Source organism: Bubalus bubalis, chromosome 11 (genome assembly GCF_019923935.1).
Source record: "Bubalus bubalis isolate 160015118507 breed Murrah chromosome 11, NDDB_SH_1, whole genome shotgun sequence".
NCBI classification, from domain to species: domain Eukaryota; kingdom Metazoa; phylum Chordata; class Mammalia; order Artiodactyla; family Bovidae; genus Bubalus; species Bubalus bubalis.
The window spans coordinates 83721455-83743929 of record NC_059167.1 but is presented as its reverse complement, the minus strand read 5'-3'; the positions used below and the strand labels follow the sequence as shown (position 1 = coordinate 83743929).

The 22475-nt window shown below is 42.4% G+C and overlaps 1 protein-coding gene across 1 annotated transcript in view; it reads right to left on the bottom strand.

Annotated features, from left to right (window-relative positions):
* Positions 1 to 15391: 15391 nt before the first annotated feature.
* Positions 15392 to 22475, bottom strand: part of HEXA (hexosaminidase subunit alpha) — a 30912-nt gene continuing 23828 nt past the window's right edge. Inside the window, exons 6-14 of the mRNA XM_025296206.3 lie at positions 21786 to 21887; positions 20822 to 20954; positions 20071 to 20251; positions 19069 to 19155; positions 18748 to 18820; positions 17914 to 18097; positions 17680 to 17770; positions 16659 to 16763; positions 15392 to 15639 (exon numbers count right to left, since the gene is read on the bottom strand). Coding sequence (XP_025151991.1) covers positions 15576 to 15639; positions 16659 to 16763; positions 17680 to 17770; positions 17914 to 18097; positions 18748 to 18820; positions 19069 to 19155; positions 20071 to 20251; positions 20822 to 20954; positions 21786 to 21887 — 1020 coding nt within the window. The 3' untranslated portion in view covers positions 15392 to 15575. The remainder of the gene's footprint in view (positions 15640 to 16658; positions 16764 to 17679; positions 17771 to 17913; positions 18098 to 18747; positions 18821 to 19068; positions 19156 to 20070; positions 20252 to 20821; positions 20955 to 21785; positions 21888 to 22475) is intronic.

Below are 22475 nucleotides of genomic sequence, written 5' to 3'. Positions count from 1 at the left end.
TTCTCCAATGCAGGAAAGTGAAAAGTGAAAGTGAAGTCACTCAGTCATGTCCGACTCCTAGCGACTACCAGGCTCTTCTGTCCATGGGATTTTCCAGGCAAGAGTACTGGAGTGGGGTGCCATTGCCTTCTCCGGAAACCACCCTAAATTGGAGGAAAGGTGGTCTCATTACTACTGGTTGGAAACTTCCGGGTGTGCCCCTTTGACACCATTCCAGCAAGGAGGGAGAGGAGACCCATTGAATCTACAGAAAGGGAATTTGTTAATGTTAGGTGGGGTTGAAAGTCCTAACTCTGCTTTTGACCTTGTCTGATGCTACTTGGGTGGCAGGGAGAAGACGGACTGGACTAGCTTGTTGCAGCCACAGCCAAACTGATTGAATCAGACTTGCTGGAATGGGACCTAGGCATAAGTGTGTTTTAAACCTGTCCTGTTGATTCCAAAGTGCTTACAAACATGGTTAAGGACAGAAGCCTGACGTGCTGCAGTCCATGGGGTTGCAAAGAGTCGGACATGACTGAGCACTGAACAACAATAGATTGTTTGTACATTCTATAGTTTTATATAAGTGGAATCATACAGTATGTATTCTTTTTTCTAGCTTCTTTCATAGCAGATTATTTTTAGATTTATCCACATTGTTGTATGCACCAACAATTCATTATTTTTTATTGCTGAGCAGTATTCCCTTGTATTTGTATACCACATTTTTTTAGTCCACTCACCTTATGATAGACATTTGGGTTGTTTCCGGTTCAGGGCTATCACTAGCAAAGCCACTATGAACACTCCTGTACAAGTCTTTTTATGAACATGTATTTCCTTTCCTCTTGGATCGATACCAAGGGATAGAATGACAAGACTATATCAGAGATATGTGTTTAGCTTTTTAAGAAACTATCAAAATGTTTTCCAAAGTGGTTGTTTTATTTTACATTCTCAGTAGTAGTGCATGAGAGTTCAAGTTCTTCTACATTTTTGTTAACACGTTATAGTCAATCTTTTATTATTTTTTTAGTCTTTTACATTTTAGCTATTGTAATTGGTGTATAGTGGTATCTCATTGTGGTTTTTATTTCTATTTCCATAATAATTAATGATGTTAAGAATCTTTTCATGAGCTTATTTACTGTCTATCAAAATCTTTTCCCCATTAAAAAAATTGTTTTTTTTTTCCTTATCATTACATACTGGAAATTCTTTAGATATTGTAGTTCCAAGTTCTTTGTCAAAGTTATGCTTTGCAAAGATTTTTCTCCCAGACTGTGTCTTGTTTTTTCATTTTCTTAACAAAGAACAACTGAGCAACTGAACAACAGTTCAGTATTCTATAGCAGTTTTTAGTTTTAATTTTTATGATGACCAAGTTATCAATTTGTTATTTAATGGGTTATGCTTTTGGTAGCATATCTGAAAAATCATTGCCTACACCACGGAACACAAAGATTTCCCCTTATGTTTTTTCCTAGAATTCATTATAGTATCAGGTTTTATATTTAGTTCTTTGAATAGTTTTTAGTTAATTTTTTGTATGGTATGAGGTATGGATCAAGTTAAGAAATGTTATTTTTACATATGGATATCCATATGTTCCAGCAGCATCTGTTGAGAAAGGCTATCCTTTCTCTACTGAATTGCCTTTGTCATAAATTAATTGTATGTTATGTTATGTGATTATTTCTGGACTCTGTTGCATTCCATTGACCCATTTCTTCATATTTATGCCAATATCACACTGCCTTGATTAATGCAGCTTTAGCATAATCCTTGAGATCAATTAGTTTTGGCCCTCAAAGTTTGTTCTTTTTCAGTTGGGTTGGCTATCCTAGGACCTTTGCATTTCCATATAAATTTTAGAATCGGTTTGTCAATTAAAAAAAAAAAAGCCTGCTGAGATTTTTCCTGGGATTATATTTAATCTGTAGATAAATTTGGAAGAGAATTGCCATCTTAACAAAACTGAGATTTCTGCCCCTCGAACAAAATATACGTTTACATTTATTTTAGGCTTTTAATTTCTCTCAAAAATTTTTTGTATAGTTCTTTTACATCTTTTGTCAAAGGTCGAAGTTTAGATGTTATTATAAATCGTATCTTTTTTTTTGGCCAGAGCTGCACAACTTGTGGGATCTTAGTTCCCTGACCCAGGGATTGAACCCAGGCCCTCGGCAGTGAGAGTGTGAAGTCCTAAGTGCTGGACTGTCAGGTAATTCCCAAATTGTATCTTTTCAAAAATTACAATTTATAGTAGTTTTCAGCTTGTATATAAAAATATAATCCAGTTGGATTTTCTCTATAAACAATCATGTCATCTGCAAGTTAAGACAGTTTTACTGCTTCCTGTTTAATCTGCATGCCTTTTATTTTTTCCCCTGCCTGAATGCAATGACTACAATTTCCAAGCACAGTCTTTCTTTTAAGGTGTTTTGATATTTATTTCTTTTCAAATAATCAAGGAAATAATCACAGTTACAGGGCCTGACAAAGTGTAACTATTTCTAATCCAATTTTCTCTTTTTATAGATATATGAAAATAAGACATTGATGCAATCCACATTTCTGACCAGAGTCCTTTCCCCTACGTATTGACAACACTCATAAGGATAATGTATAATATAAAAGCTCTAACTTAGACAGTTTTATTTGTTTTAGCATATGCTGTTTGGTTTTTGTTGTTTTTGCCATGCTGCACAGCTTGTGAGATTCTAGTTTCCCAACAAGGGTTTAAACCCAGGCCCTCGGCACTGAGAGTGCAGAGTCTTAACCACTGGACTGCCAGGGAATTGCCACATATGATATTATTAATTTACAAATGTCCAAAGTACACATCTTCAGTAAGCAGTACCAAAGTTAAATCCATAAAACTTAGAAAACTAGAACATGTTATCCTCCTGTTGTACAATCTTAAATACAAGCAAGTGAAAATGGAAACCCTTGCTTTGTTCTCAGTTTTAGGGGAAAAGACTTAGTTTTTCATCGTTAAATATAATGCCAACGGTAGATTTTTTTGGTAGATACACTTTATGAGGCTGTGGAAATTCCTTTCTGACATTCATAAGAGCTTGCATCGTGAATGGGTTTTCTATTTTTTCTAGTGCTTTCTCTGTGACTATTAAGATGAGAATGTGTGTTCTCTTCTTTTTTCTATTAATTTTAATATACTGTATTGTATTAATTGATCTTGGATGTTCTTTTCTTTTTTTTGCCTGTGACTGTACTGTTATTCCACCACTATTTGTTTAATAGAATATTCTTTCTCCATTGAATTGCCTTTGTTCCTTTGTTGAATTCCAGTCGACTATATTGTGTTGGCCTATTTCTGGTCTTGATGCTGTTCTATTGATCTATGCATCTATTCTTTCACCAAATATTAAACTGTCTTGTTTACAATGGCTTTATACTAAATCTTGAAATTGAATATTGTCTGTTCTCCAACTTTGTTCTCTTTCAGTGTTGTATTAGCTATTCTGGCCTCTTGCCTTTCCATGTGAATTTTAGAATCAGTTTGTTGATATCCATGAAATACCTTGCTGGGATTTTGATTGGAAATGCATTGACTGTATGGATCACATTGGGAAAAAACTGATAACAGTATTGAATTTCCTATCTATGAACATGGAAGATCTCTTGCTTTATTTATATCTTCTTTGATTTCTTCAACAGTGTTGTATTTTTCCTTATATATAGCTTGCACATATTTATTTATTCCAAAACATTCAAGTTTTTGGTTCTAATGAAAATGGTGTTGTATTTTTAATGTCAAATTCAATTTTTTGTTATTAATATACAGGGTAGCAATCAACATTTATATATGTCTTGTGTCCTGCCATCTTATTATAGTTGCTTATTATTTCCAGGAGATTTTGGTCAAGTCTTTGGGATTTTCTTCATAGACAGTCATGTCATCTGCGAACAGTTTTATTCCTTTCTTCCCAATCTGTACATCTCTTATTTCCTTTTTTTATTGCCTTAACAAGGACTTCTAGTAAGATGTTGAATAAGAGTGGTGAAAGAGGACATGGCTTGCCTTGTTCGTGATCTTAGGCGGAAAGAATCTAGTTTCTCACTGTTAAGTATGATGATAGCTATAGGATTTTTATAAATGTTCTTTATCAAGTTGAGGAAGTTCACCTTTATTCTCAGTTTATTGGAAGTTTTTAGAATTATGAATGGGTGTTGGATTTTGTCAAATACTTTTTTCTGTATCTATTAATGTTATCATGATTTTTCTTTAACATGTTGATGTAAGGGATTGTATTAATTGACTTTCAAGTGTTGAACTAGCTTTGCATCCTGGAGTAAATCTCGCTTAGTTACTGTGTATAAGTCTCTGTATACATTATTGGATTTGATTGGCCAATATTTTGTTGAGCATTTTTGCATCTGTGTCCGTGGGAGATACTGGTCTGCAGTTTATTTTTTCTTATAATATCACTGTCTGGTCTTGATGTTAGGATAATGCTATTCTCTATTTTTAGGAAGAGATCATAGAAAATTGGTGTCAATTTCTTCTTTAAATATGTGGTAAAATTCACCAGTGAACTCATCTGGGTTGGTGCCTTCTATTTTGGAACAATACTCATTACTAATTCAATTTCTTTAGTAGGTAGAGGCCTGTATTTCAGATTGTCTACTTCTCTTTGTGTGAGTTTTGGTAGATAGGGTCTTTCAAGGAACTGGTTTATCTAGATAATTGAATTTGTGGACATAGAGTTGTTTGTAATATCCCTTCATTTATTTTTTAATGTCCATGAGAATCAATAGTGATGATCCCTCTTTAATTTCTGATAAAGTAATTGGTGTCCCCTCTTTTCATTGGTTAGCTTGGCTAGAGGTTTATTGATTTTATTGATCTTTGAAAGAAGCTTTTCCTGATTTTCTCTGTTTCCATTTTTCAATTTTATTGGTTCCTGCTCTAATTTTTATTATTTCCTTTTCCTGCTTACATTGGATTATATTTGTTTCTAGTTTCTTAAGGAAAACTTAGATTATTGATTTTAGATATTTCTTTTTCAATATACACACTTAATGTCATACATTTCTACAGTGTTTTTACTGCATCTCACAAGTTATAATTGTGTTTTCATATTCATTTCATTTAAAAATATTTTAAATTTTTTCTTGAGATATTTTTTAAGCCAGGTGTTATTCAGAAGTATGTTATTTAATTTTCAAATATTTGGGGATTTTCTGGCTATTTTTCTGTTATTCTAGCTTAATTCCGTTGTGGTCTCAGAGCCTATATCTTATGACTTCAGTCTTTTAATATTTATTAAGGTGTGTTTCATGTCCCAGAATGTGGTCTATCTTGGTGAAAGTTCCACGTGAATTTGAGAGGAATGTATAGATTCAGTTCATTCATGGTGCTGTTCAGTTCAATTATGTCAGTATTAATTTCCACCTTCTGAGTAGTGGACTTGTCTCTTTCTCCTTGTAGTCTTATAAGTTTTCCCGTCATATATGTTCCTCTCATGTATACTCTGTTGTTAGGGCATACACTTTAAAGATTCTGTCTTCTTGGCGAATTAACTTCTTTATCATTATGTAATGTTCCCCTTCTTTCTCATTTTTTATTGAAGTATAGTTGATTTGCAATGTTGTGTTATATACAACATGTATATATTTACAATGCTGTGTTGTTTTGGTATACAGAAAAGTGATTCAGTTATTCACTTATATATGTATATTCTTTTCATATTTTTTCCATTATGGCTTATTACAGTATATTTAATATAGCTCCCTGTGCTATAAAGAAGGGCCTTACTATTTCTCTATTTCACATAGACTAGTTTGTATCTGCTATTCTCAAACTCCTAATTTATCCTCCCCATCCCCTTTCCTTTTGGTAACCATAAGTCTGTTTTCTATGTCTGTGAATCTGTTTCTGTTTGATAAATAAATTCATTTGTATCATATTTTAGATTCTACATTTAAGTGATATCATATGGTATTTGTCTTCCTCTTTTTGACTTACATCACTTAGAATAATAATCTCTAGGTCCATCCATGTTGCTGCAAATGGTGTTATTTCATTCTTTCTTGTGGCTGAGTAGTATTCCATTGTATATATATTAATATATACCACATCTTCTTTATCCATTCATCTGTTGATAGGCATTTAGTTTACTTTCATGTCTTGGCTATTTTAAATAGTGCTGTTATGAACACTGGGGTGCATGTATCTCTTCAAATTAAGAGTTTTCTCTGGATATATGCCCAGGAGTAGAATTGCTAGATCATAAGGCAACTCTCGGAGAAGGCAATGGCACCCCATTCCAGTACTCTTGCCTGGAAAATCCCATGGACAGAAGAGCCTGGTGGGCTGCAGTCCATGGGGTCGCGAAGAGTCGGACACAACTGAACGACTTCCCTTTCACTTTTCACTTTCATGCATTGGAGAAGGAAATGGCAACCCACTCCAGTGTTCTTGCCTGGAGAATCCCAGGGATGGGGGAGCCTGCTGGGCTGCCGTCTATGGGATTGCACAGAGTCAGACACGACTGAAGCGACTTAGCAGCAGTAGCAGCAAAGCAACTCTATTTTTAGTTTTTTAAGGGACTTTCCTACTGTTTTCTGTAGTGACTGTATGCCAGTTTACACTCCCATCAGGGGAGTAGGAGAGTTTCCTTTTCTCCACACCCTCTCCAGGATTTGTTATTTGTAAACATTTTAATGATAGTCATTCTGACTGGTGTGAGGTTTTTCCTTAGTTTTGATTGGCATCTTTCTAATAATTACTGACATTGAGCATGTTTTCACATGCCTATTGGCCATCTGTATTGCTTCCTTGGAGAAATGTTGATTTAAGCTTTTTGCCCATTTTTTGATTGGCTTGTTTCATTATTGAGTTGTATGAGCTGTTTGTATATTTTGGAAATAAGCCTTTGGTTGTATCAGTTGCAAATGTTTTATTCAGTTTTGTATGTTGTCTCTTTGTTTTGTTTCTGGTTTCTTTCGCTGTAAAAAAGCTTGTAAGTTTAATTATGTCCAATTTGTTTAGTTTTGCTTTTATTTCTGTTGCTTTAGGAGGCCAACCTAAGGAAATGTTGCTACTATTTATGTCAGAGAATATTTTGCCTGTTTTCCCTTCTAGGAGTTTAATGATGTCATGTCTTTTACTTATGTCTTTAATCCATTTTGAGCTTATTTTTTGTATGGTGTGAGAGTATTCTAACTTCATTGATTTACATGTGACTGTGAGGCTTTCCCAACACCACTTGTTGAAGAAACTTTTTTCTATTGTATATCCTTGCCTACTTTGTCACAGATTAATTGACTGTAGGTGTGTGGGTTTATTTCTGGGCTCTTTATTCTGTTCTGCTGATCCATATGTCTGTTTTTGTGCCAATGCCACACTGTTTTGATTAGTATTATCTTTGTAGTATTGTCTGAAGTCTGGGAGGGTTATGCCTCCAGTTTTGTCCTCTTCAGGATTGCTTTGGTAATTCTGGATCTTTTATGGCCCACATAAATTTTAAGATTATTTGTTCTAGTCATGGATAATTTAAATCTACATTAAATCTGTAGATTGCTTTGGGTAGTATGTATTCAGTTCAGTTCAGTCTCTCAGTCGTGTCTGACTCTTTGCAACCCTGTGGACTGCAGTGCGTCAGGCTTCCCTGTCCATCACCAACTCCCAGAGCTTGCTTAAACTCATATGCATTGAGTCAGTGATACCATCCAACCATCTCATCCTCTGTCGTCCCTTTCTCCTCCTGCCTTCAATCTTTCTCAGCATCAGGGTCTTTTCAAATGAGTCAGTTCCTCACATCAGGTGGCCAAAGTATTGGAGTTTCAGCTTCAACATCAGTCCTTCCAATGAATATTCAGGACTGATGTCCTTTAGAATGGACTGGTTGGATCTCCTTGCAGTCCAAGGGACTCTCAAGAGTCTTCTCCAGCATCACAGTTCAAAAGCATCAATTCTTTGGCGCTCAGCTTTCTTCCTAGTCCAACTCTCACATCCATACATGACTACTGGAAAAATCATAGCTTTGACTAGATGGGCCTTTGTTGACAAAGTAATGTCTCTGCCTTTTAATATGCTATCTAGGTTGGTCACAGCTTTTCTTCCACGGAGCAAGCGCCTTTTAATTTTATGGCTGCAGTCACCATCTGCAGTGATTTTGGAGCCCAAGAAAATGAAGTCTGTCACTGTTTCCATTGTTTCCCCATCTATTTGCCCTGAAGTGATGGGATAGCTATAAAGAAAGCTGAGCGCCGAAGAAGTGATGCTTTTGAACTGCGATGCTGGAGAAGACTCTTGAGAGTCCCTTGGACTGCAAGGAGATCCAACCAGTCCATTCTAAAGGAAATCAGTCCTGAATATTCATTGGAAGGACTGATGTTGAAGCTGAAACTCCAATACTTTGGCCACCTGATGTGAAGACCTGACTCATTTGAAAAGACCCTGATGCTGAGAAAGATTGAAGGCAGGAGAAGGGGACGACAGAGGATGAGATGGTTGGATGGCGTCACTGACTCAATGGGCATGAGTTTGAGTAAACTCCAGGAGTTGGTGATGGATAGGGAGGCCTAGTGTGCTGCAGTCCATGGGGTCACAAAGAGTTGGACATGACTGAGCAACTGAACTGATGGAACTGGAGGCCATGATCTTAGATTTTGAATGTTAAGTTTTAAGCCAGCTTTTTCACTCTCCTCTTTCACTTTCATCAAAAGGCTCTTTAGTTCTTCACTTTCTGCCATAAGGGTGGTGTCATCTGTGTATCTGAGGTTATTGATATTTCTCCCAGCAATCTTGATTCCAGCTTGTGCTTCATCCAGCCTGGCATTTCACATTATGTACTCTGCATATAAGTTAAACAAGCAGGGTGACAATATACAGCCTTGCCGTACTCCTTTCCCAATTTGGAACCAGTTTGTTGTTCCATGTCAGGTTCTAACTGTTGCTTTATGACTTGCATACAGATTTCTCAGGAGGTAGGTAAGGTGGTCTGGTATTCCCATCTCTTTAAGAATTTTCCACAGTTTATTGTGATCCACACAGTCAAAAGCTTTGGTATAGTCAAGAAAGCAGAAGTAGATGTTTTTCTGGAACCCTCTTGCTTTTTCTATGATCCAACGGATGTTGGCAATTTGATCTCTGGTTCCTTTGCCTTTTCTAAGTCCAGCTTGAGTATCTGGAAGTTCACGGTTCATGTACTGTTGAAGGCTGGCCCCGTTTTTCTCTTCTGACAATTTTTCTTGCTTTGAAGTTGGCTCTGTTTGAAATACAGCTACTCCAGCTTTCTTCTGATGAGTGTAACATGAAATGTCTTTCTCCATCTCTTTACTTGTAATCCATCTGTGTCTTTATATGTAAGGTGGGCTTCTTGTAGATATGTAATTGGGTCTTGCTTTTTATTTATTTATGTATTATGTTTATTTGGCTGCCCCAGTAGTTGCAGCTTGTGGGATCTAGTCCCTGATCAGGGATTGAACCCAGGCCCCCTGTTTGGGAGCACAGTCTTAGCCACTGGACCACTAGAGAAGTCCCCGGCCTTGTTTTTTAATCCATTCTGACTATCTCTGTCTTTCAATTTTTTTAATTTAGGTCATTCATGTTTAAAGTGATTATTGATAAAATTGGATTATTATCTAACATATTTGTTACTCTTTTCCATTTTGTTGCCCTTGTTCATTGTTTCCATTTCATCTTCTACTCTTTCTCTGCCTTTTATGGTTTTAACTGAACATTTTGAATGCTTTGCTTTCTTACCATATCGGTTATACTTCTTTTTTCACTTTAGTAGTTATCCTAAGGTTTATAAAATACATTTACAATTTATCCAAGTCCATTGTCAAACACTGTACTGCTTCATGAGCAGTACAAGAGCCTCATAATAGAGTGTTCCCAATCTCTGCCTCCCATCCTTCACAACATTGCTGTCATTCGTTTCACTTATTCATAAGGTATCATAATCATGAACAGTGATGTTATTATTCTGGACAAACTGTTATTCATTAAAGAATAAAATTTGCATTATAATTGGAATCACATTGAATCTGCAGATCATTTTAAAATCCTTACAATGTTGGGTCTTCTCATTTATGAACATGTTACGTATTTATATCTGGGTGTTCTTTCAAAAGACATCTGACTGTCTTTGAAAATTTTTTTCAAACTTTATAAAGTTCCTGTATGTCTTTCATTAGATTTATTCCAAGGATCATATAATTGTTGACTCTTGTTACATGAGGCATGCAGTTACATGAAGCAGTGTCATTTTTTATTAGCCAGTTTGAGCTATTTCCCTGCAACTAAAGGAGTCTTGACTAATACAGGTAGAATGTCAGGACTCGATGATGGAGCACTCAAGACACATCATCTTGAAGTGGGAGACTTATATACCCTGCTAAGTGAATTAGACAAGGGAGCAATTTTGAAAAATTAAAAGCATAAAATTGAGGGACTCCCCTGGTTGTCCCATGGTTAGGACTCCACTCTCCCCATGCAGGAGGCCCAGGTTTGATCCCTGGTCGGGGAACTAGATCCCATGTGCTATAACTAAGAGTCCCCATGCCACAGCTAAGAGAGCACACGTGCTGCAATGAAGACCGAAGATCCTGTGTGCTGCAACTAAGACCCAGCGCAGCCAAATCGTAACTAAATAGCTTTAAAAAGCAGAAGCAGGAAATCTGATTTGCAGCTTAAAAAGATGACTTGAGGCAAGTGTGATGTTGTTGTTCAGTCACTAAGTCATGTCTGGTTCTTTGCAACCCCATGGACCGCAGCACACCAGGCTTCCTTGTCTTTCACCGTCTCCCAGAGTTTGCTCAGATTTATGTCCTTTGAGTTGATGATGCTATCTAACCATCTCATCCTCTGCTGCCCCCCTTCTCCTTTTGCCTTCAATCTTTCCCAGCATCAGGGTCTTTTCCAATGAATTGGCTCTTTGCATCAGGTGGCCAAAGTATTGGAGCGTCACTTGAGGCCGGTGTTATCAGGATCCTATTCTAAGTTCAGGGAAGATGTGATGGGCTTATTAAAAGATAGTGGCAGTGCAGATGGAGATGAGTTAATGGCTCTAAGAGTTATTGGTACAGAATGGGCATGACTTAGTGACAGATTAGAAGGCTATTATGATAGATGGGGGTAAAGATGATGCCCAGATTTTGGCTGCAATGAGTAGCAGAATAATGGTATAGGAGTAGAGCAGGGAGCTATGAAGAAGGATGATGAATTGTTTGGCATGTGAGCTTCAGATGATATGAAGTGGATGAGTTTGGAGCTTTGTACATATAGATATATACATATAGCTAAAGATGTGTTTGAGTGTAAACGAGATCACTGAGAAGAAAGTATAGAAGAGGAAAACCTTAAAAATGATTGGCTGTGGAATCGGATTTTGCTGGAGTCATCAGTGATGCAGGCTAAGAAACAATCATGAAAGATGTAGGGGAAAACTCAGGGAAGAATGGTGTCACAGAAGTCAGGGAAGAAAGAATTTCAAAGGAGTGATCAAAATCTCAAAATATAAGGAAAGGGCAAGTGATATTTTAATTACTGAGATATGTTGACTTTGCAACTTACAGGTTATTGTTCACCTCAGTGAGAGCAGCCTTCATGAGGACTGAATGAGAAGTGGAGAAATGGAGATAAATTCTTGTAGTTGTTGCAGGCAACTTGACTGAGAAAAAGCAGGATGGAGAGTTTTTAATTTGTTTAGAGATACGGGAGATTGTACATGTGTGTGTGCTCAAAGAATGGAACCATCTGTAAGGAAGAGTTTGAAAAGTGGGAGGACATGGATTCGAGCCCAGACATAATTGAGTACCCAGCTTTATGTGTGTGTGTGTGTGGAGTTCAAGAGCAGGGAGATGTCTGGTACAATGTGAGGCTGCAACTGATGGCCTGACACAGGATAGGCTAGGATGAACTCGGTGAGCCTGGATCCATAGGCCCTGGGCACAAAGCCTGACTCAGCCTTGCTTGGTAACCATGAACGAATCATCTCACCTATGTCCGTTTCCTTATCTGTCAGGTGAGGATAATATTGATCTACCTCACTGGCTGGGATGAGGATTAAATAAATTAACATCTGAACAAGTGCTTATGCCAGCCCCTGACACAGCAAGCACAGAGAAATGGCAGCAGCACTTCTGTTCCCCTGGGTGGATTTCCACAAATGTCTTCACTCAGATTTCTAACTTATGTTAAGTCCAGGTAAACATCTGCATAGTTTTCTCTGAATATTTTCTTCTTAAATATCTTCTCGTTTATAATAAATAATTATCTGGATGTCCCTAACATGTTCTCTTAAATCCAGCAGCACATCAGCACAGCACAGATGCCCCATTTCCATGTCTGCTTGCCAGCTGGTCTGTCTACACACACATACACACACCCCTTTTCTGAGTGGACACACACACAAACCCCTTTTCTGAGTGGGTTCCAAAACGTCCCTTCCTAATTTGCTATGAAGTGAGCCATAAAGAATTTATTAACAATGAAGAAAAATCATAGCTAAGTATCAGATTTCCAGAGGAAATATGATTTAAAATAAAATCTAGAAAGTGGTTATTTTGGGAAGCAGGAGAGTGGAATTGGGAAGTGGGGGACATATATAATGTTTCGTCTCTTAAAAAGAACATAAATTTAAAGCAGATGCAACTATTGAGATGTGATAAAGCTGAGTGGTATGGTTATACTGTGTTTATTATGTTATTCCCTACAATTTTCTGTTTGACACATTTGAAATACTTAAATAAAAGTTCTTACTGTGGTAGGGAAGACCCAACATGGATGTGGTTAGAATACAGTAATTACTGTGAAAATAAAACAAGGTTCATAGACATTTTCAAAAATGTCACTGAAAAATGCATGAAACACACACACACATACACACACAAGGCTACATCAGAAAGGATTTTAAAAACAATTGTGAAGATTTATATATAGTTAAGAGTGAACAGTGTTGAAAAAAATCAACACAAGTAAATGTTTCACCGAAGTTAGTTAATATGTATTTATATTCTATATTTATTAATGATATAAAGGACACAGATTTTCAAACTTTCAAAGTGTATTTATAAAGGAAAAACAGAATGATTTTAAGACAAAGACAATTCCTACTTATTTTCTTTCTTAGTAGGAAAAAAAGTACATGAAATACAATTTTCACAGCCTGTACTGATTGATCTTATAAGTGATATTGACAAAAACTATAAAAATCTAAACTTTAGAAAGCTAGCAATGTTGCCACTAGGTATGTTCATCTACACTGATATAAATTAAATTCAATCTGTATCATATAATCCTTTTTTCACCTTTCCCCAGTATCTTTCCGCTTTCCTCACCCCTTGCTATGTCCCTCATCTCTAGTGCTATGGAGCAACCAGGCTCCCAAGTCCTCCACTGTCCTATCCCTACACGAATCCACTGAGGTACACCTCAAAACACCATGTTTCTAAGAAGCGAGGGACACCTGGCACACTGCCTCAACTCCTGCCCGGAGAGGGCGAGCTGAGTGTCTTCTCAGCCTCCATTTGCTCCTTCACTTATATTCCTACTGGGGAGGCTTTGCATCCTTAGGAGATTTCAGAGGAGAGCATGGGCCGACTCTTTGTACCCAAAGATAACTAGAGCCAGGAAATCAGTCCAGGCATTTCCCCGCCCTCTGGTGGTGTACAGAGAACACAAGCAGGCCAGAGGAGCCTGGCCCGGAGCAGGGTGGGACAGGTAAAGGGCAATGAGGAGGAGGAGCAGTGACTCTGGGCATTGGAACTGAGCAGGCAGTTCCACAGGTACTCTCTCTATCCTGTCAGCAGTTCAGGGTCTGATGATGACCTTCAGGTAAATGCTATCATGATTAGGGGTCCAGAGATGCACTGGTGGAGGCTGGGGATGATGACCTTCCAGTAAATGCTCTCATGATCAGCAGCGGTGGGGGAAGGTGGGCAGAGATACATTGGTGGAGGGTGGGCATCAGCACAACACTGATTTTTTTTAATTTGTAAAAAAAATGACAACATTAAAGAAAATGTTTATAAGAGGAATAAGAAATCATAGAATCTTACTGCTTTAGTACAGCTATTTTCATGGCCTCTTCCTTCATTGACTTGAGACCTAAAATTTAGTGTCTTTTTATTAAATATTATACCAAACAATAGCAATATTCCAATTATGATCAAGAACGGGCACTTGAAGTATAGCAGCATTTCTACAGGGTCCTTGCCTGGGAACTCCCCAAATGTTTCTCCGCATAATAGAGAGTAAGGTGCTCCTTTAGTAGGCACAGATAGTAGAGCTTAACTTGTTTCTCTCCAGGCCAGAGCCCTGAGCTCAGCTTCCCGTAAGAATTCTTCAGGTAGAAGGTGCGCAACCTGTCCCTATAGTAATAGTGCAAGAAGCCCTGATTGGTGCACATTCAGTCGGGTCCCCAAAGGAGCATGAGCGAGGAACTGAAGGATGCTATTTAAGGACCAAATTTTACGGAGATCCCTTTTCAGCCCTGCTTTCCCCAACTTTCTGTATCCACGAGATTGGAAACTTTCTGAAAGAAATGTCTGTACCTCTCCATTGTCCTTCCAGCCCAGGACCAGGTAAAAGAACCTAAAAATGGTCAAAGAAATCCACATCTGAAACAGCTGCTGCGCACTGCTGGCCCGGACTCTGGGCTGCAGTCACTGCTGAACATGACACCATCAGGGGGCAGTCTGGGTCCATGATGAGCCATTTCTTCCTATGGCAGACTGGTCACTGGTGCAAAGACTCTTCCAGAGCCACACACCCACCTCTTGGTCCTCCAGGGGCTTCCCTCACCTGGTCTCAGCTGTGCCAGCAGTTCTCTGAGAAGATGCTACTGGATTGAAAATGGGTGGGAGGAGGGGTGGAGGTTGCTGGCATTTTGGGGAGTGTACCAGGGCCTCTGGGGACCAAGTCCTTCAAATGTAACCACCTACCACAGTGCCAAGATCATAGTATGTGTTCAATATTTAATAATGGTTGCATGAAATGGAAGTAACAAGAAACCTAAAGCAGAAGAAAAGCTCTAGGGGAGGGCAGTTTGTGGTATGCATGGGGGAGGGGCTGTTCTGTGACCTGGTTGGGGCTGGGGCCCCTGCCGCTTCCTGGGACTCCTTTGGTCCCCTGTGCTGTCGTGTTCCATGTACAGAAGCCTCAGGGGTCCAGGTGATGAGTCTAAGGATGGGGTATGTGTCTGGACTCTGGTGAGCTAGGAGAGGCATCAAAACTCAGGCAGGGTAGGACGGCACAGAGGATACAAGTTTCGTTCCCAGCCCTCAACTTACAAGATCCCTCCAGGGGCAGATACTGAGCCCACGCTGGCTGGGCCCCACTGAGCCTATCACCCTTAGGAGTAGAAAGCCAGTCCTGGCAGTTCCCCTTCCCTAGGGCCACTCACATTTGTTTCCACACAGGTAATCCATGTTTGTTATAGAAAAACGCCACATCACTCTTTATTGGACGCCAGCGCCAGCACCAGCCCCCTTGTCTCTAGGCACAGGGGCACGTGGGCAAGGGGCTCCATCCCGTGGGCGGGGTGCAGTGGAAGCCTGGCCCCGCTTCCGCTCTCCTAGGGCCAGCACCCTCCTTGGTGCCGGGGGCTACTTGTTCAGGTTTGTTCAAACTCCATGTCACAGTAGCCTACGCTGAGGGGCTGGGCCTGGACACCACGCCTGCAAGAGGATGTTAAGAAACAGGTACCGTGAGTCCTCGAAGGCAGTTAGTTTTAGGCTCCAGCAACATCTTCTCCATCACAATCAATAGTCTCCCCTTCCCCCAATTCAGTGGATTTCACGCTGTCCCTAGACACCAGAATTCCTCGGGGTCTCACTTCCAGAGATTCTTGCTGGGATGGGGCTGTGTGTTGGCGAGAATCTGCCATCTGGATCGGGTGCCTCAGTGATCCTGATACAGGGACACCTTGGAATCTTGAGGAATACCTCCCTGCTTCTGTGCCCCAGCCCCAAATCACTCAGCCTCTTGAGAAAAAAGGTGGACGCCTACAATGTGCCCAGTGCTCTTGGCCCACTGAGCCCCCATTAATGGCTCTAAGGGGGCACCGAGGCACTGTCCAGCCCATCCACAGGGTGTGGGCATGAAATCTCAGCCTCACCAGTTCCAGGACCTGACCGATCTCTTTAGGGCACCTCGAGACATGCCTCCTTTATTATCCAAATAAGTTATCTGTTCAGAGATGGTAAGGAACTCGCTTAAAGTCACCCAGTAAATTAGACAGTAGAGGCTTAGACCCCACATGCCTGGCTCTCAGCCTGGGACTCTGCTCTCTATGAAGCTGTTTCCCCAGAGTCTCAAAACCAAGTCAATGAATGAACCAGGGAACTGACCCTCTTACGCAGGCCCATCCCAACTGGGACATGGGTGTCGTGAGAACCCATGAGAGCGTGGCCATGGATAAGAGCACAGACAGTGAAGGCAGTTCAAGTCCTGGTTGTGAGCAACTTTGGGCAACTTACTGAACTGCTCTGTGCCTCAGCTGCCTGCCTCTGAAATGGGGATAAAAATTCTATCCCCTGACAGGGCTGTGGCGAAGACTGAATAAAGCAGTGCCAGCAGAGGGCTGAGCACAGGGCTTGCCCCCTCAACACGCTTCCACACGTGTTAGCTATTATCAGTGTTCTTTTCCTGTCAGGAAGGGGTCCCCCAGCCCCCGATCTGCCCATGGTCTGCTTACCTCAGCAGCTCACAGCGGAAGTGTGCCAGACGTTTAAAGGCAAAGTCCAGGTTGGACACCATCTTGTTGCTCCACAGCCTCTCGGCAACAGCCCCTGCTCTAGGCCTGCGGAAAGGAGAGGGGCACCCGGTTTGGGCTCTGGGTTCCCTGCAAGGGTGCTGGACACCCGCAGCCTCTTGTTTAGGCGCCCTGGACTAGCTCGGGGCCGAGGGATGTGACCGACACATTGATCAGAGTGACAGCTCACTGGAGGGCTCCCCAGGACTGCCAGGGCCCCGCCTCATCTGCAGTAAATGGCATCGCGATCCCTCCTCCTCTCCCGAGCACACAGGGACCACAGTCCGTCTGAAAGGCATCGTGAACAGCTACTGATGGGGGCGGCGGAAGCTGTTCTCAAAATGTAAACTCTACACAGCCCCCAAGCTTGCTGAGGGGTAGTAGCACTCTGAGGAGACAGCAGAGAGGAGTCTTAGTACAGAGACTGGGCATCTCAGGGCTGGATCCTGAGCCATCCCGAAAACAAAATTCTCTCAATGTGCTCTCCAGGCCTCCTTATCCCTATGTGTGAAGTGGGGACAACAATCTCCATGTTGTTGGTTAGTTGTCATGTCCGAGTCGTGTCTAACTCTTTTGTGACCCCGTGGACTGTACCTTGTCAGGCCCCTCTGTCCATAGGATTTCCCAGGCAAGAATACTGGAGTGGGTTGCCATTTCCTTCTCCAGGGGATCTTCCTAACCCAGGGACCAAACCAAGGTTTCCTGCATTGCAGGCAGATTCTTTACCACTGAGCCCCCAGGGAAGCCCAACAATCTCCATGTGACACACCTAATGGGCTGAAGGCGCAAATACAGAAGTCAGGCAGGAGAGGACTGTTCCACACAAACAGAAGCAACAGCGTGAGGCCCCTTCTCTCCCAGGCCTGAGGACGGCACTCGGCTGGTGGTGGCTGGAGGGGACTGAGCCTGGGAGGGAGAGCCCATGCCACAAGCCCAACCCTCCACACCCCCAGAAAGCCCTTACCAGAGCCTGGGGACCAGGTTTGTGCTGTCCACATACTCTCCCCACATACAGGCCTCTCCGCCAATCACCAGGGCCTTCTGCTCAGGGCTACCTGAGGGAAAACAAGAAAAGAAAGGCCTCAACCACCTTCCCAACGTGGTCCTCTCCTCAGGCCATTTCATCTGCCGATCTGAAATGTCCAATTCTCCTTCTCTCCCCCAGCTGCTTTGGCAGCAAGGAGAGCTCCCTGTTTACCTTCAAATGCCAGGGGCTCCACCAGATAGATCTCCTTCCAGTCAGGGCCATAAGTTATATGGTTCAGGTACCAGGGGGCAGAAAGCAGGGCCCGAAAGCCAGCTCTGGTGACCAGTGCCAACTCCTTCACGTATTTTACTGGTATCTCTTCTCGCCATACCTGGATGATTGTGTCTGGTCGAACCTGTCACAAAAGGTCAAATGGCACAGAGGTTCCCGGGCCATGCAAGCAGCCCAGGCCAGGGGGGTGTGAGCCCCCTCTGCTCCCCAGCAGCAAAGCATTTCTCTGTGACCCCTAGCCACTGAACCTCTAGCCCAGTGCAGAGGCCAAGGCCCCCAAAGGCCCTAGGAGAGCTCCATGCTGCCTCCTCCCCTATCCCCTCTGCAGCTGTCCTGTCTACACTGAGACAGTAACCCCAGCAGTGAACTAACAGAGGCAAGCAGTGGGGCCTAGAAAACTCTTCAGGGGCTGTCATGTCCAAGCATCTCCAGATGTGTCTGAAGATGGGATGCGGTTCCTGCAGAGCCCCTGATGTGGCAGGAAGGTGGGATCTTACTAGTCGATGATGAAGGAGAAGACAGCCCTGCTCCCAGGCCTGGAAGATCCTAGTCTATGACACAGGAATGAAAACCCAACCCATCATGCCAGTTTCAGGAATCCCAAGTAACCTAGCAGCACAAGTAACTCGATCGGTTCATAGTGAGGGAAGACAAATGGAGGCTCTGACACCCACACTCGGGGCTCAGAGCTCTGTATCCATGCAGAAGCAAGGAAAGGATGGGAGAGCAGAGGAAGGCCCTGAGGGGAGCACCTCTTCTCTGCCCCAGGCTCACCTTTACTTTATTATCAAACACCTCCTGCCACACCACGTAGCCCTTGCCATAGGCAGAGACAATGTCCAGTAGCCTAGAGAGTACAGAGAGTGTTTGCTCAGTTCCGAGAGGCTCTGAGCTACTGGTGCCAGTGCCCTGGGGGCAGAGCCTGGCTAGGGGCCCATTCCTGTCTGACCAGTTGGGAACCGACCACTCCAACCAGAAAGGACAGGACAGAGGACCCCTTCAGGGGCCCAGAAAGTGGTCCAGCAGGGCCTGGCCCTGCTATGGAAAGTGAGGACTCTGAAGGAGGGTGACTGCCCACTCCCGCTACGTCCTCACGTCTGGATGTAGAAGGATTCCAGCTTCTTGAAGTCATCACCAAAGCCTTTCTTCTTCATAAAGGCCTGGATATCTGGGTTGGACTTCCTGAATCCCAAGAGAAAATGAAGATTAATTCTTTTGACATCCTCAAAGCCCAAAGCTTGGGGATTTGTCACCTGGCCTCCCACAACTTCTTTTTTTTCTTCATCTGAAAAACCAATCAACTGAGGATCTCAAGAAGCCACAACTTTAGGAAGTATGGCTGAAAAAGCTAAGTGAAAGGGGACCACTGATATAGGCCAAGAAAGGCTAAGCTTGGACCTGAAGAGCTTCAAGTTCACTTCCAAAGAGAACACATCTCAGTCTCTCTGGGCCGTGACATGAGGCTCTGAGGTCTTGACGCGGGCACACTGGATTCTGGTTTCCACCTCTTACCTCCCACACCCTGGGCATATCCTGCTTTTTCCTTAATGTTTATTCTTTATTCCAAGTGTATACACAAGCATTGCTGTCTATCACCCATGGCAGCTCCCTTGCTACACAATGTCTACATTTTATTTTTTCTCTCTCCTCCACTCTTTCCCCAGATCCAGCTCTAGTTCCCATTTCTCCAAGAAGCCTCTCAGCCTCTTTTGAGCTACGTAAATCTGAGGGCTGGAACCTTATAATTTAATACTAACTAGACACTGTCATATATTAGCCTCAAATTCATGTGTCCTGCCTCTTCAACCAGACTATTTTAAACTGTCAAAAGCAGGGACTATTTTTCTCTATCCTGATCTTTCCAAGACAATTCTGTGCCTGGAGGTGGTTTTTCTGTCAATATCTCAAGACTATGACAAGATCATAGACTTGCCAAGACCAGGTAGGGCCTCTTGGTAGGTGGAGAGAGGAAAGGCCGAGGCCTGAGCCATCTGGACAGACAGCTGAGGAGCACCTGAAACACAGCTTCTTCAGGGCTAACCTCTCCTCTGAGTAGGCCATCTATCAGGCCAGGATGGGGGGTCATAGGGTTCATACCAGCAGGTGAAATCAACCTCATCTCCTCCAAGGTGCAGATAAAAATCTGGGAAAACAGTACTGATCTCCAAGAAGAATGTGCTCATAAACTCGTAGGTATTGTTGAGAGCCGGATTCACTGGCCCAAAGGTGCCAGAGGGGTGAGACCCAGAGTAGCAAGGAGTTAATAATCCAGGGACACCTAAGGCAATAGAGAATCTGAAGCTAGTGTCAGAGATACACAAACCCCACGTATAGTCATATACATGATGACCATCATGTTCACAGACATTCCCTCAGGTAGGAACACTCAGGCAATCACTGACATAAGCATTTAGTGACAATCAAAGAAATACATGTCCACAGATCATACCCAGACAACTGTCACACACTCCTGCTGCCTTGACACATTCTTCCACTGGGGTCACCCTTGCTCCCAGAGCGTGCTCTCCTCACGTAGTCTGCCAGCAGAAAAGCAGAGAGCCTGATCTAGACAGACTGGCAAAATCTTTCTTCCACTCTGGGCACAATGACCTATAAGGGTATTATCAGGCAAGGACATCTGAGAAGAATTTGCCCATGTTTTAATAGTAAGAAGTGTCCTCTTTCGCCCAGAGTAAATTCTGCCTATCTAAATTCCCAGTGGAAGAAGTTGATGGAAAATATTCTTCCAGTGACCAAGGCTGGGGCATGCTATATCCAAGAGTCAACATCCTAACTCCCCATTGAAGGGAATTAGTGGACTCCCTCCAACTGCAGACATGATTCTTACCTGGCCCCCAGGACAGAGTGTGGCCAGGAGTGTCAAACTCTGCCAGCACCCGGATACCCCGAAGCCGCGCATATTCAATCACCTCCTTCACATCCTGTGCTGTGTAGATGTGGGTGGCAGGGTTGTAGGACCCCTAAAAGGCACAAAACACATTCAGGATCCCATTTCCTGAAGGTTAGCAGAGGAGAGGATATTCAAAATGCCTTCAGGCCCCCCTGGATATCAGAAAATCTGCCCACAGGGCTTCCTTGGTGGCAGAGTAGATAAGAATCCACCTGCCGATGCAGGGGACCCGGGTTCGATCCCTGGTCCAAGAAGAACCCATATGCCTCCGAGCAACTAAGCCTGGGTGCCACAACTGCTGAACCCGTGTTCTGGAGCCTGCGAGCTGCAACTATTGAAACCTGCATGCCTAGAGCCTGTGCTCTGCAAAAAAAGAAGCCACTGCAATGAGAAGCCCACGCACCACAACCACGGAATAACCTCTGCTTGCCACAACTAGAGAAAGCCCACGCAGCAATGAAGACCCAGCACAGCCAAAAATAAATGCATAAAATTATTTTTAAAAAAGAAAGAAAACCAACCCACAGCCTGTTGATATCAGGTGCTGTCTTCAAGAAACTGTATCATAATTTCCCACAAGCTGTCCATTCATTGTCTTATCTCAGTGCCATGATGCCAGTAAGACAAATAAGGTAGTTATTATACCCAGCTAACAAAATATTAATAAATAAAAGGATAGGACCAGGAAAGATTCTCTCCTGAAGGTCACAGAGGAAATTAATGGTACAGTTTAGACTTGAACTCAGGTCTCTTGACTCCAAAGCCAGTGCCCTTCTCCTATATGTGAGTGTGTCCCTTAAACTGGCTGGTTAGGAGGAGGGCTGATGTCCTTTGCTAGCAGGGCCATAGCCAGAGTCGGACTTCAAGCCATCAACTTGGTTTGGGTAAAATCGAAACATACCTTTTTGGTGAGTTCTGGAAAAGTGAAGCTCTCGTATGGGAAAGAAGAGTCATCGACTAGATGCCAGTGGAAAACGTTGAATTTATTGTATGCCATGACATCCTGTAGGTCAGAGCACACACTGTGAACCTAGCACAACTACTCCGGCTTTGGCCCCAAGCTTGGCAGGCTGCGCCACACACTTTCCCAATCTCAACCTGCCCCAGCTTCCTGCTAAGTGTTCACAGGTTCTCTGTATCAAACCTTCCCATCAGGTTGTGCCTGGTATGGAGGGAAGGGGAAGACCCTGCACATCCAAAGATGGCTGACAGAGCAGTATCTCCTCTGTGGGGACGAGTTACAGTCACACTGGAAGAAGGGCTGCAGCTTTGTGGTACCTTGGGGTCAGGAAGTCCCACAAGACCGTGGAAACTAATATTTCCTCTTGCCACTTGGTTTGGGTTGTCTGACTAGTGTTTATCCAAAACTGTGAGGTCTGTTGTGAATTTAATAGCTTCATAAGCCATAAATCTCAGATGTCAAGACTGGTAGATGTCCACTTCTCTGGTTCCATCAGAACACCAAAGGAATAGTTAGACATGTAAGTCAGATGGGTAACTGTCAGCTAAGACTGCCCATCAAATTCTGGACAGTTAGATCATCCCCAGCTAAGGCTCCTGAACATCTCTTTTCTACGATTTTATACTAACT